At 49.4% G+C, this 11,979-nt stretch overlaps 1 protein-coding gene across 3 annotated transcripts in view; it reads right to left on the bottom strand.

The window, feature by feature from the left end:
- Positions 1–256: 256 nt before the first annotated feature.
- The window catches only part of AMFR (autocrine motility factor receptor), a 35,445-nt gene continuing 23,722 nt past the window's right edge, over positions 257–11,979 (bottom strand). For 2 of the 3 annotated variants that reach the window (XM_042797794.1, XM_032998215.2), the window contains 3 exons: positions 8,048–8,131; positions 3,236–3,420; positions 257–1,896 (listed from right to left, as the gene is read on the bottom strand). In XM_042797794.1, the coding sequence (XP_042653728.1) occupies positions 1,758–1,896; positions 3,236–3,420; positions 8,048–8,131 (408 nt within the window). In that variant the 3' untranslated portion in view covers positions 257–1,757. The remainder of the gene's footprint in view (positions 1,897–3,235; positions 3,421–8,047; positions 8,132–11,979) is intronic. The other variant, XM_032998221.2, reaches the window with a different exon arrangement.

The raw sequence follows: 11,979 nt of genomic DNA, 5'->3' as shown, positions 1-11,979 counted from the left end.
CGCGTGCAACAGCTCTCACCCCTTCCACACGCTGCCAGACAGTTCCAAACCCCACTTTATTTTCACAGTCCCTCAAGCCGCAATTTCTCTTCTATTTCCACGTTCACAGCACGACTGAATTCCGGTAGCAATTACCGCTTCGCGACAACGTTCCTACAGGCGACAGGAAGGGGGGAAGCGAAAGGGACCACGGGGCAGGCGCCACGTTTACAAACCCAGGAACACCAGAAGTCACACCACAGAAATTTCCACACGCTTTCCAACACTGACCAAGATTTTATTTGTGGTTTGTTTGGGGGTTTTTTAACAGTAAAAACAAAACAGCTGTGCTTTGAGCAAAACCAAAGATCTCAAAAAAATTCTTTGAAGTTTACTAATAGCATTGCAAGGTAAGGCTTCCCAAAGAGTTTTATTGAAATAAATTATTTTCACCTAAACATCGATGCAACTCCTCTCGTTAAATTCACCTTAAAATGTCCTAAAAACCAACAGTAAAAAAAGTTACCAACAATTCTAGATAATACTGGGCTCCTTCTAAAGGACAGTGATACTAGAACTCACTCTTCAGAAGTTTAAAAATTAAGTCACTGCCATGTAAAATTCAACTATGCAAGCTAGCGTCGGCGGCTCCAAGTGGATCTTGTGTCAAGAGTTCTGTAGAAAAATCAGAGGTGAGCAGGTTGGGCTGCAGCCAGCCTCGGGTCCAGCTGCCCCCAATCCTCCAGTCCTTCTGAATAAACTCACGGTGAAGTTGTGGGGTTGGAAATGAAATAAAAAACAAGGTATCAGAGCTATCTCCATGAGGTCCCATCCGTGTTGCTCTGGAGTCCAGAACAGGCGGGTTTTTTCTATTGTACTCCCTTGGCTTGTACAGTAACACTGAGCTGCAGGGGCCGGAACCTCGCCTTGCGCCCCTTTTCTTCACTCGGTTCCCCTCGGCCTCTCACTTGTTTCTGGCCACAAAAGGCAACGAAAACAGCGCAGCCCTGGGGAGCGAAGGGAGCCGGACGCCTGCCAGCGCAGGAGAGCCCAGCAACGCCACACAGATTATTTTATGCTGGAATTGATGCGAATCGGCGCTTCGCTGCGCAGGTCGTGAGTTCAGTTTTTCCTGCACGACGCGGCTGGGCAACTTCCACCCAGCCCGAGGACGGACTCCCCAGCGGCGCTACCCCAGCCCTCCCAGCCAGCCCACCTAAGCCCCCTCGCTGCCGAAGGGGGGACCGAAGAGCGGGTGCCTGCCCATCTATCCCTGGGTTTGCTGCGAATTTCTAAGCTCTCTTCCCTCTTGGAGTAACTCTCCCTGATCTCGAGCTGCACGTCGGTGCCCTCCGCCACCTGCACCCCCAGCTGCTGAATCAGAACACGCTCTCCCCAGCCTCTGCTGGGCAGTCAGCCTAACACCTCGTGCTAGCTGCAGAACTCACGCCCGCGGTTTAGAAATGGCCTTTTGTTTGCGGAGGGGGGGTCAACGTCACATAGAAAATATTACAAAAAAAAAAAAAAAAAAAAAAAAAAAAAAGGTTAATTTGTCAGCTGTCCAACATCATTAGACCACATGCTTTATACAGCAGAGAGGCAGCCAGCTCACTCGGCGGCACAGCTGGCCGAACTCTGAAGAGACACTTTCCTGCTGGTACAGAATGCGCAGGGGTTGTTTTTTTTTTTGTTTTGTTTTTTTGTTTTTTGTTTTTTTTTGTATTTAACTGATTTATTCAACATTGCTCACGAGGAGGAGGAAGGAGGGGCGACGAGCGCTAAGAGTTCTGCTGCATCTGAAGTCTCCGTTCGGCGGCGGCAGCGAGCGTCCTGCGGCGCAGGGTGACGGGGTCGGCGGAGGCTCCCTCGGGCTTCTCCGCGCTCAGCTCCTCGTCGGAGGTTTTGTTTAAATAGCGCCTGCAAGAAGCAAAAGGAAAAGATGGGTGAGCGGAGCCCGCCTCATTTTGACTCCGGAAAACACTTCACCGAGTACAACCACAAAGCGAGGGTGCAAGGCACGCTGAGAGCAGGGAAATACCTCGATAAAAGCGCACAGAAGCTACGCACCCAAAAAACAAAGACGACCATGTAACTGATGGATAGACTTTGCAGGGTTGGCAGGAGCTCTTAGTTTTTGTGCAAGATCCTCGTGCCCGTGGGAGGGGGGGATAAAAGCCAGGGCTCTACTCCCAACCCAGAGCCATTCACCGAGACCGCCGGCGAGTCACCGAGTCCCTCCCTCCCCGATCCCCCACCGCCGGTAAGACGCTGGCGGGGCCTACCACAAGAAGTCACTCCCTGATGACGAGGGGTAAGCCTCTGCCAGAAGGGGCACTACGGCTGCAAAGCGTAAGGCAAGGCGAAAATACAAGGAAGCCGCTGCCAGAGCTAACGACCCAATGAATTTTTACACTTAGTGACAAAAGAGAGTAGTTTGCGGTTCCACGGCTCTTCAACGCGGGAAGGGAACCAGTAAAACAGAAAGTCAAAAATACCTTGTCTCCTTAAATTACATTTCTCAAACATCAAGGAAAAATTATTCCAGGAGCAAGCCTATTTATAGACCAACCCTTAAAAGGTGTCATACCCCCAGGTATTTATACGAAGGCTTTTCAGCGGGAAAAAGAACCAAACCAAACCGTCAGTAGCCTGGTAAGACCAAGGGACACGTAACTCCGTGCAGTGTTTGCAGACCCTTTCAGTGTCTCCCTGCGATACGAAGGAAGGGACGACGTTTGTTACAAATGCTGAAAAGTTTTCTCTATGTCACTAAAGCACTTTTCCTTCTCTATTTAATCAGCAACTGGATGCTCGTAAAGCTCACCAACATGACTGGAACACACGTGGAAAAAAATTTCTAACCCCTAGCACTTATTACCAGTTGGGCTAAAAGAAACAGTTGAAGTCGGCCGCTCTCTCCCTGGACTCAGGTCCTGAGCTCCCCGGCGCGGCCCCGTGAGCCACCAGCTGCCATGTCAGCTCAGACCAAAGCCCACCGAGGCTGGAGAAATCACCCGCTGATTTCAGCGAGCCTTGGGTCGACCGCTGTGCACGCGCTGGGACACATGCTGCTACTCCAGTAACTGGTTTTATCAGCGGCGGTTTTGTCTTAACCAGCAGCCCGAGCCTGCTGTAGCAGATGCATTCATTCCTCTTACTACTTTTTGCCTCAGCCCAGGCTCTTAGAACCCGTCTGAAACCCCTTCTGGGGGACTGTAACCGAGAGGCCAGGCTGGTGTTTTAGGAAGGAACGTACTTTCGAGCTTGCTGCAACAAGTCCTCCTTCCGCTGAACCAGCATCCGCTGCCTTTCATCAGCTGACTTTGAAAATCGACTTCCCCTGGCCTCAAAATCTTCTGCTTGGCTAGGCTCTGCTTCCATTTCGCTGAATTCCACCATTTCATCCAGTCCTGAGTTGAGTTCGAGTGGCACCCTCTCAGTCTAGGAGGAAAGGAAAAGTCGTAAGTCATTGCAAAATTTGCTAACAGGGCTTATTTGCATCAAATCAAACAAGCTACAAAGAACTCTCATTTTTGGAGGCATTGGAAGAAACTAGACTTTCACCTGCTGTACCCAATTCCCTCGGGCTCCTTTGAAAACCCCAGTCCAAACACAGAACAAAGCTATTTCAGAACATGTTCAAAGCGCCTGTATTCTACAACGCTGTATCTTTCATGCCACGTTTGAAAGTAATCTCAAAGACAAACATTAATTACTCATAATTACCGCTCTATGAAAACGGGGCATTTGAAATAGTCAGATCCTGCAGCTGACTTGACAAGCAGTGCAACAGTAGAGTTGAAAAAGCAGCAATCCATAAACTAAGGAAAAACTAGCGAAGAGGATGCGTGCTTGGGAAGGGAATTTATGAGGTTTCGGTTCACCGGGTTCTGCAGCACCCGAATTATCGTGTATTCGGGCTGCCAGAGCACGGCTGGCAACGGTCCCAAGCACGGCGTGTCAATAAAAGAAGCTGGCAGCCCCGCACAGGGTACCTCCTCGCCCTTGACAGCTGGCCAACAACACTAACGTGAACACTGAGCTGGTGAATGATGACACTGGTGAACTAGCACAGGCGAAACACCCTGTCGTATACGGTCAGACCAGCTCTGCGGTGGAGAAGCAAGATGTTACCGAGCGCGGTGGCGTCAAGCAACAAATCACCCCAACGATGGGCTTAAGGGTTGAGATGTTACTTGGTATCCCTGAGGATTACTCAAACGAGCGGGATGCAGCAGAGGGGAATTAGCCAAGGCAGCTCCTCCCGCCCGGTTTGGGGCCTTTGGTGCCCCCGCAGGCGGTGGCGCGGGGCCGGCTGCTCCGGTCCCCGCGGCGTCACAGCGTGCAACGCACGGCCTTCAGCAGCTGGCGGGCAGAACGAGCCGAGGCGTTCCACGGCCCTAGGGGCGCGCCAGGAGCGCCACCTCCCAGACGCGACGCCTCCGGAGGGCAACCACCAAGGCAGATGTCACCTCCCCTCAACGAGGCGCAGGAGGCAGGAACGCCGGAGCCGTAGGAACACCGCAACCTCAGAGCGCAAGCACACGCCTTCAGCCTGCTGCAGTTAAAAAACAAACAAACAAAAAAAAAAAAACAACCCAGCACGCTGGCTATTCCGGGAAGGGCCCCCCAAAGCACACACCCCCATGCCCTGGGGTAACGCGGGGGGCTCAGAGCCACGGCACAGCCGAGGGCCCCGCGGCACCATCCCACGGACGGTACTCGGGGCCAAGGCGGCCTCGGCAGACCCAGAGGAACGAGCACGGAGCGACCCGACTGCTGCCTCCCATTTCCCCCGGCGCACACGGACCAGGGAAGCTCTGCTGGGGAAAGCAGGGAGCACGGCGCTCGTGGAGGCTGGTGGTCTGACAGGATCGCTCTTTCTTCCCCGCGCCGGGGACCGCTTGTGTCAGAAGATGCAAGCTACCTCCCCTAAGGCTTCTCGTACAAAGATACAAAAATCAATACCCAGAGCCCATTCCTCTATCTGAGCACAAGAGCGGTTACTGAGGAGGTTTTAGAGACAAAAATATCAAAACTAATTGCAGTAAAGGTTATGACAAGCCTCAGCGTGACAGCAGATCTCACATCCAGAAACCCCTACGCTACAGAAACTACTCCTCCTTCAGGCTCCGAGAGAAAAAGAGCTCGTTTCATAAAAGCCATGGGACGCCTCAAAAGTGTCTCTAGACAGAGGCACCCAGCACTTGAGCAACGGGGATAAACTGGGGAGGCGCAGGCAGGAGCTGCAGCAGGCAAGCTTCAGCTTTGGAACAACAGCTCACCAGTTAGGTCTGAGCAGTCCTACCCAACCTCCACCCAGGATTACAGGAACTGCTAAAGACACAAAAACATTTCAAGGCTAATATTTAAATGTGTTTTAGCACGTGAAAAATACAAGCTTGCAGGAAGTAGCTATGGCTGCTCTGGGATGTTACAGGGAGTAACAGCAGAGTCAGAGAAGAGGGGAGCGAGGGCCAACGTGACAGGGGTGGAGCGGGAGCCGCAGAGCGCAAGGCTGGAAGCACTAGCAGGTCGGTGCACAACTGGAGACCCAGCAGCCTGCCACCTGCACCGGCCAGGGCTGCCAGAAGCGTCAATGTTTAGAGCATTATCACACAAACCTTCCACAGAATTTATACCGTGCTGGTGCTCAGAGGCATCTCTCAAGTACCGTTACGTTACGTCAGCGCGGACACCCTAAAACCATAAACTACATGTCTATGGAGGGTGGGAGGAAACGGAGGACATAAATCAGTCATCATCTCTATCTTAAGACCTTTGAATTCTACATGGAATTAAATCATAATATGATGTACGCCACAGAGGAAAACCAATGCTACTCATCTGGAAGGGTGTTTTTATTTGAGCACATTAGCTCCCCTAGGAAGTGTTATTGCCAATGAGAACTCCAATGGGTCCGCCACTTGCTGACAGAGATCTATAAAGATTTCCAGTGGGTATGTTGATTTAAAAAAAAAAAAAAAAAGAAGAAAAGGAAAGCTTGTAAACTTCCCCTAAGGCTGCAGCACAAAGCAACTAGAGCTGCAACAGTCTCTCTCAGGGCCCATGCATAAAGTGCGAAGTTACATCTATCCACAACTTGGAAATTCAAGTCTCACCTAGAAGAGATGATGATGATGATGTCCCTTCCCACGTGCATTTAAAAAGCTGCTTAAAAATCAAGTGCAGCCTGCTGCAGTAGCTTGTTTGCTGCTAGACCTTTCCACGCAGACAAGAGCCTGACTGACTACAGCAACATATTCTTCTGGCAAGAAGAAAGAGAACATCTACAATATGCCAGGTACTCAGTTAAAAACTGAAACCAGAATCAAAGAGACACAAAAGCGACAGGAGTTTCCTAGAGGAAGGATGCCCCTTGGCTCCTAAGTCGTCTCTCAACAGAAGTATCATCAAGAGCAAGGAGGCGAGCCAGCTTTACTCCTGGGTAGATCTCTGTGGCTGTGTAACAAGGGTGATCGGCTTGTCTGAAGCCAGCCTAAAGCTAACACTAAATGCACAAAGTATTTATGAGGCAGGAGGAGGGCAGCAGCAACTGGAGCTTCCACGACGCTACCCAGCAACAAGTTCTGGTGCGTGGCAGCCTCCGTCTCCCACTTCAGCCTTTGCCTCTGAATCCCATTTGGCACAGTAAACACCCATCCAGGAAAACCTGCACAGAGGCCACCAGCTGATCCCACACACTCAGCCACCAGCAGCCCCAGATTCGCAGCCCATCGCCAGGCTGTCACTGGGCTGATCTACAAAGCAAAAATCCGTTCTGCATCCAAACCGCCACTCGCTCCAACTAAAACGCATCGTTCGAGCGAAGTGCTTTGCTGTAACTCAAAGCAAGAAGAGGTCACTGTTAGAGAGCACGTGCTCAATGACGTGACGTACCAACACCACTCTCCCAGGTTTTTCAAGTTCTGCAGAAGGAAGGACAGACACACAGGTAGCGCCGGGCAAGAAGGAAAGAGGTGAACAGCAACACAATCACTCACAAGTGGGATTTGAAGCCAGCACCAAGCTAAGAAAAACTACTTCAATACCATGTGTAGAAAGGAGAGGGGTCTTTAACTCAAAAGGAACGGGGAAAATGCCACCAAAACCTTTAAGTTAACCCAAACTAGCGAGAGTTGCTAGACCCAGACCAAGATTTTCATTCCTGCAGTTCTGCATCTCCTATCCCGGGCTCTTATCAAACACCTGCACCAATCCCCACCACCCCTTCTTCAGCCTCAACTGCAGTATCAAACCAAATGGAAGTTTCTTCTGTCTTGCAACCTGCTAACAAGGGAACTGCCACAGTTCCATTTCAGGTAACAGGTCGGCTCTTTAGGTTGTTAAAGGCTGCAGAGGCAGAAAGTCACACACCTCACAAATCCACTCTCTTTCTAAGCCAGCGGAAAGGGAGGTTTATGAAGCAGAAACCCTCACTATTTTGCTACTACAGCTAGGGAAAACAAAAGCAGAACGAGACCTTATTCTACTCACAGGGAAATTTTTTTTATTCCTGCCACTTTTTAGCTAGCACGTGGTGCTTAATAAAACCCCTAGTGAAGAACAGCAAAACCCCTTATTGTGCTTTTTATGTATAAAGGCTGTTAATCTCTTGGTGCTGTTTGTATCCCACTCCATTCACACCAAAGCTCCCCATTGACTCCAAGTGCTTCCTCTAGACCACAAAAGAATTCTCACACCCAGGAGGGATATGTTACTCATTTTAAGGGAAATGTCTGGAGGCGTACAGAATGGAAATGGGAAGAGGAAGGGGAAGAGCTAAGTACTCCACAGATGGGCATGGGCCTGACCAGACATGTAGAGAGACATGATTTTTTTCTGTTCTTTGTATTACTCCAGAGCACTTCCCTTCAAGGAGGAAAAAGAAAAGCACGCAGATAATTCTTTACAGGAGCACCATGCTGAAGTCTTACTCGATGGTGTTAGTTCTGGTGTGAAACACAAGGAGGGGCTGCCACCAACCTGACCTCCTCAACCAAATGCGCTTACCTGTCCGGGCAGCCTCTAATTGTGCTTTTTTTTCCCCGTTTTTATGCCAAATTACCTGGGTGACAGTTTCAGTATCCTCCTGATCAGTACTGTGCCGTTCCACAGAACTGTTCAATGCAGGTCTAATGCTATCTGCACGCTGAAATGCAAACATCATGGGTTTAATACAGTGTGTGAAATGGCGAAACAAAACCGAGTTCTTTGAACACATTCAATCTCTGCCCTCTGCAACGTCATTCGTTATGTTCAATTTAGAAACAGGTAAGTTAGCAATAAACAGACTGTACTGTGTTGAAAGAGAATTCTCTCTGCCTCCCCCCACGCAGACTTCAGATAACAGTACTATCTGATGTGCACAGAACCAGAATTCGATATTCTTATGACCAGAAACATTGTCCCCAGACTGCTTTATTGAAATCTGCTATCACTAATTAAGAACAAGGCATCATTTTGCCGACTATTTTCTTTGCAGAAAACCTTCCTAAGTGGTACAATTCAATTATGTGTCAGCAGAGAAATCAACTGGAAATGTTCTAAAGGCTCTGCACAAGAGCAACTGAGAAGAGCTGCTTTAACTGAGCAAATATTTGTTTCTAGTCTAGCTAGGACATTTTCAGGGTATACTTGGCACATGACTGAATATACTGTATTTACAGAGATTTAAGGAAAGAAAAACCAAAACCCTAGGATTTGGGCACTATATAGCATGCTGAGACAGTATAGGCAAGCACTTCATGCATCTTGGAGTCCAACTACATCAGTTAGGGGCAAGCTACAGGGCATGGGCAACAGACTATGAATTGCCTTTATAAAAAAATATACCTGTTGTTGTGGTTTAACCCCAGCTGGCAACTAAGCACCACACAGCTCCCCCCACAGTGGGACAGGGGAAGAGAATCGGAAGGGTGAAAGTAAGAAAACTTATGTGTTGAGATAGTAACGGTTTAATAATTGAAATAAAATTAAAATAATAGTGATGATAAATCGTAATGAGAAGGAAAATAACAGAAAGAGAGAGAAATCAAACCCAAGAAAAACAAGTGAGGCAAGTGAAAAACTACTGCTCACCACCAAGCAAGCAATGCCCAGCCTGTTCCTGAGCAGTGGCCCCCCAGCCAGCTTTCCCCCCAGTTTATACACTGAGCATGACATCATATGGTATGGAATATCCCCTTGGCCAGCTGGGCTCAGCTGTCCTGGCCGTGTCCCCTCCCAGCTCCCTGGGCCCCCCCAGCCTTCTCGCTGGCAGGGCCGCATGGGAAGACCAAAGTCCTTGACTTAGTGTGAGCTCTGCTCAGCAACAACTCAAACATCTGTGTGTCATCAGCACTATTCTCATCCTAAATCCAAAACACAGCACCATACCAGCTACTAGGAAGAAAATTAGCTCTATCCCAGCCAAAGCCAGGACAATATCCACCCTTTATTCTATACCATCTACGTCATGCCCAGGTCCCACATTTTCCAATGCATCTCAATTAATCACCACCACCTTTCCTGTCTTTTGATACATACACACACACACATCACTCCTTTAGCCCACAGCCCACCCCTCTGAAGTGTCCACTGAGTAAATTTAGTCCATGACTTTGGGCTCCATCTGTGATAACAGTCCTTCAGGGCAGGAGAGTTGGTCTGTGGTGTTGGATTGCTGCATGCTGAAGCCAGTTCTGATTCCATCAAAAGTCATTCTTCATTAATCTGCATGACTCTTACTGTAGTAAGTGTTGGCATCGCATCCAGCAACCATAGTAGTGATAGCATACAGTATTACACAGCAATTTATACCATACAATTCAAATCATTGGCTATTCTCACCCAAAATCAAATCCCCATGATGTACACACATTGGACTTCACCCTCCTTCCGCATTACCCACCAAGTGCACCCAAGTCCTCGAGCAAAAGCAATCCCAGGGATGGGTTTGCCTTTGCTCGAGGCAGGAATAACCCAGACTGCCTTCCCCAGTGTATTTTTTACGTGCACTACAGGGACTTTATCCCCTTCTATAGTATGTAAAAGTTCTGACTGGGCAGGGCCAGCTTGACTGGCACATCCCCTCGTGTTGACTATCCAGGGGACTTTGTGTATCCCAGTCTTTGAAGGTCCCACCCCCCACTGCTCTCAGTGTGGTCTTTAACAGCCCATTGTATCACTCCATTTTCCCAGAGGCTGGTGCACAGCAGGGGATGTGATATACCCAACTCAAGGCCATGCTCTCTGGGGCCTATGAGGTTGTTCCAGAAATGAGTCCCATTATCTGACTCAATTCTTTCCAGGGTGCCATGTCACAACAAGACAGGCCCAGGAGAGTTCCGGGCGGTGGCACAGGACCAGTCTCCAGGCACCCAGTGGTTGCTTCCACCATTGTAAGCACAAGGCACTTGCCTTGGCAGGTTTGTGGGAGTATGGTTCAGTCAAGCTGCCAGGTCTCCCCACAGTTGCATTTTAACCACCGTCCTGCATTCCACAGAGGCTTTAACCACTTGGCTTGCATGACTGCAGCGCACGTTTCACATTCATGGATAACCTGTGCAAAAGTGTCCATGGTCAGTCAAGTCCACCCCTCGATCTCGAGCCCATCTCTGTGTTGCATCTCCTCCTTGATGGCCTGAGGTGTCATGGGCCCACAGACCTATAAAAAATTCACCCTTATGTTGCCAGTCCAAGCCCACCTGAGTCACTTCAATCTTAGCAGCCTGATCCACCTGCTGATTGTTGTGATGTTCTTCAGTGGCCTGACTCTTGGGTACGTGAGCATCTATGTGACATAACTTTACAAGCAGTTTCTCTCTACCCGGGCAGCAGTATCTTGCTGCAATGCAGCAGCCCAGACAGGTTTGCCTTTGCACTGCCTGTTGCTCTGCTTCCACTGCTGCAATCACCCCCACCAGGCATTTGCCACCATTCCCAAGTCAGGATAGAGACAGAGCATTGACCATTTTTCTTGGTCAGCAATATCTAAAGCCAGCTGGACGTCTTTCACCTCTGCAAACCGGCTCGATTCACCTCCTCCTCCAGCAGTTCGTGTGACTTGTCGTACAGGATTCCGCACAGCAGCCTTCCAGCTCCACCACCTTCCTGCAACGTGACAGGACCCATCAGCGAACAGGGCATATTGCTTCTCATTTTCTAGCAGTTTATTATACGGTGAGGCCTCTTCAGCACGTATCACCTCCTTCTCTGGCGACACCCCCAGATCTTTGCCTTCCAGCCAGTCCCTGATCACTTCCAGAATTCCTGGGCGACTGGCATTTCCTATGCAAGCCCGTTGTGTGATCAGTTTGACCCACTTACTCCACGTGGCATCAGTTGCTTGGTGTGTAGAGGGGACCCTCCCTTTGACCATCCAGCCCGGCACCAGCACTCCGGGTGCCAGAGGAGCTATGCTTCAGTGCCAATCACTTCTGAAGCAGCTCAAACTCCTTCATATGCTGCCAATATCTCTTTTGCAGTTGGGGTATAGTGGGCTTCAGATCCTCTGTAGCCCCAACCCCAGAACCCCAGGGGTTGACTCCAGGATTCCCCTGATGGTCTCTGCCAGAGACTCCAGGGAGGGCCATTCTCCCTGGCTGCAGCATAAAGCACATTTTTACACCTTGTCCGGCCCAGACTGGCCCAAGGGCTACTGCATGAACAATCTCCCATTTAATTTGTTCAAAAGCATGTTGTTGCTCAGGGCTCCATTTGAAATAGTTTTTCTTCAGGGTCACTTGATAGAGACAGCCTACAATCAAATTCTAGCTTGGAATATGCATACTCCAAAAACTCACAACACCTGAGAAAGCCTATGTTTCCTTTTTACTAGTTGGTGGAGACATAGCTGCTATCTTGTTGATCACATCCCCTGGGATCTGACAATGCCTGTCTTGCCATTTTATTCCCAAGAACTAGATCTCTTGTGCAGGTCCCTTGACTTTACTTTGTTTTATGGCAACACCTGCTTTCAGAAGGATTTGGATTATTTTCTTCCCTTTCTCAGATACT

The sequence above is a fragment of the Tyto alba genome, unplaced genomic scaffold (assembly GCF_018691265.1).
Source record: "Tyto alba isolate M040663 unplaced genomic scaffold, T.alba_DEE_v4.0 Super-Scaffold_26, whole genome shotgun sequence".
NCBI classification, from domain to species: domain Eukaryota; kingdom Metazoa; phylum Chordata; class Aves; order Strigiformes; family Tytonidae; genus Tyto; species Tyto alba.
This window is presented reverse-complemented; position numbering and strand designations above follow the sequence as displayed.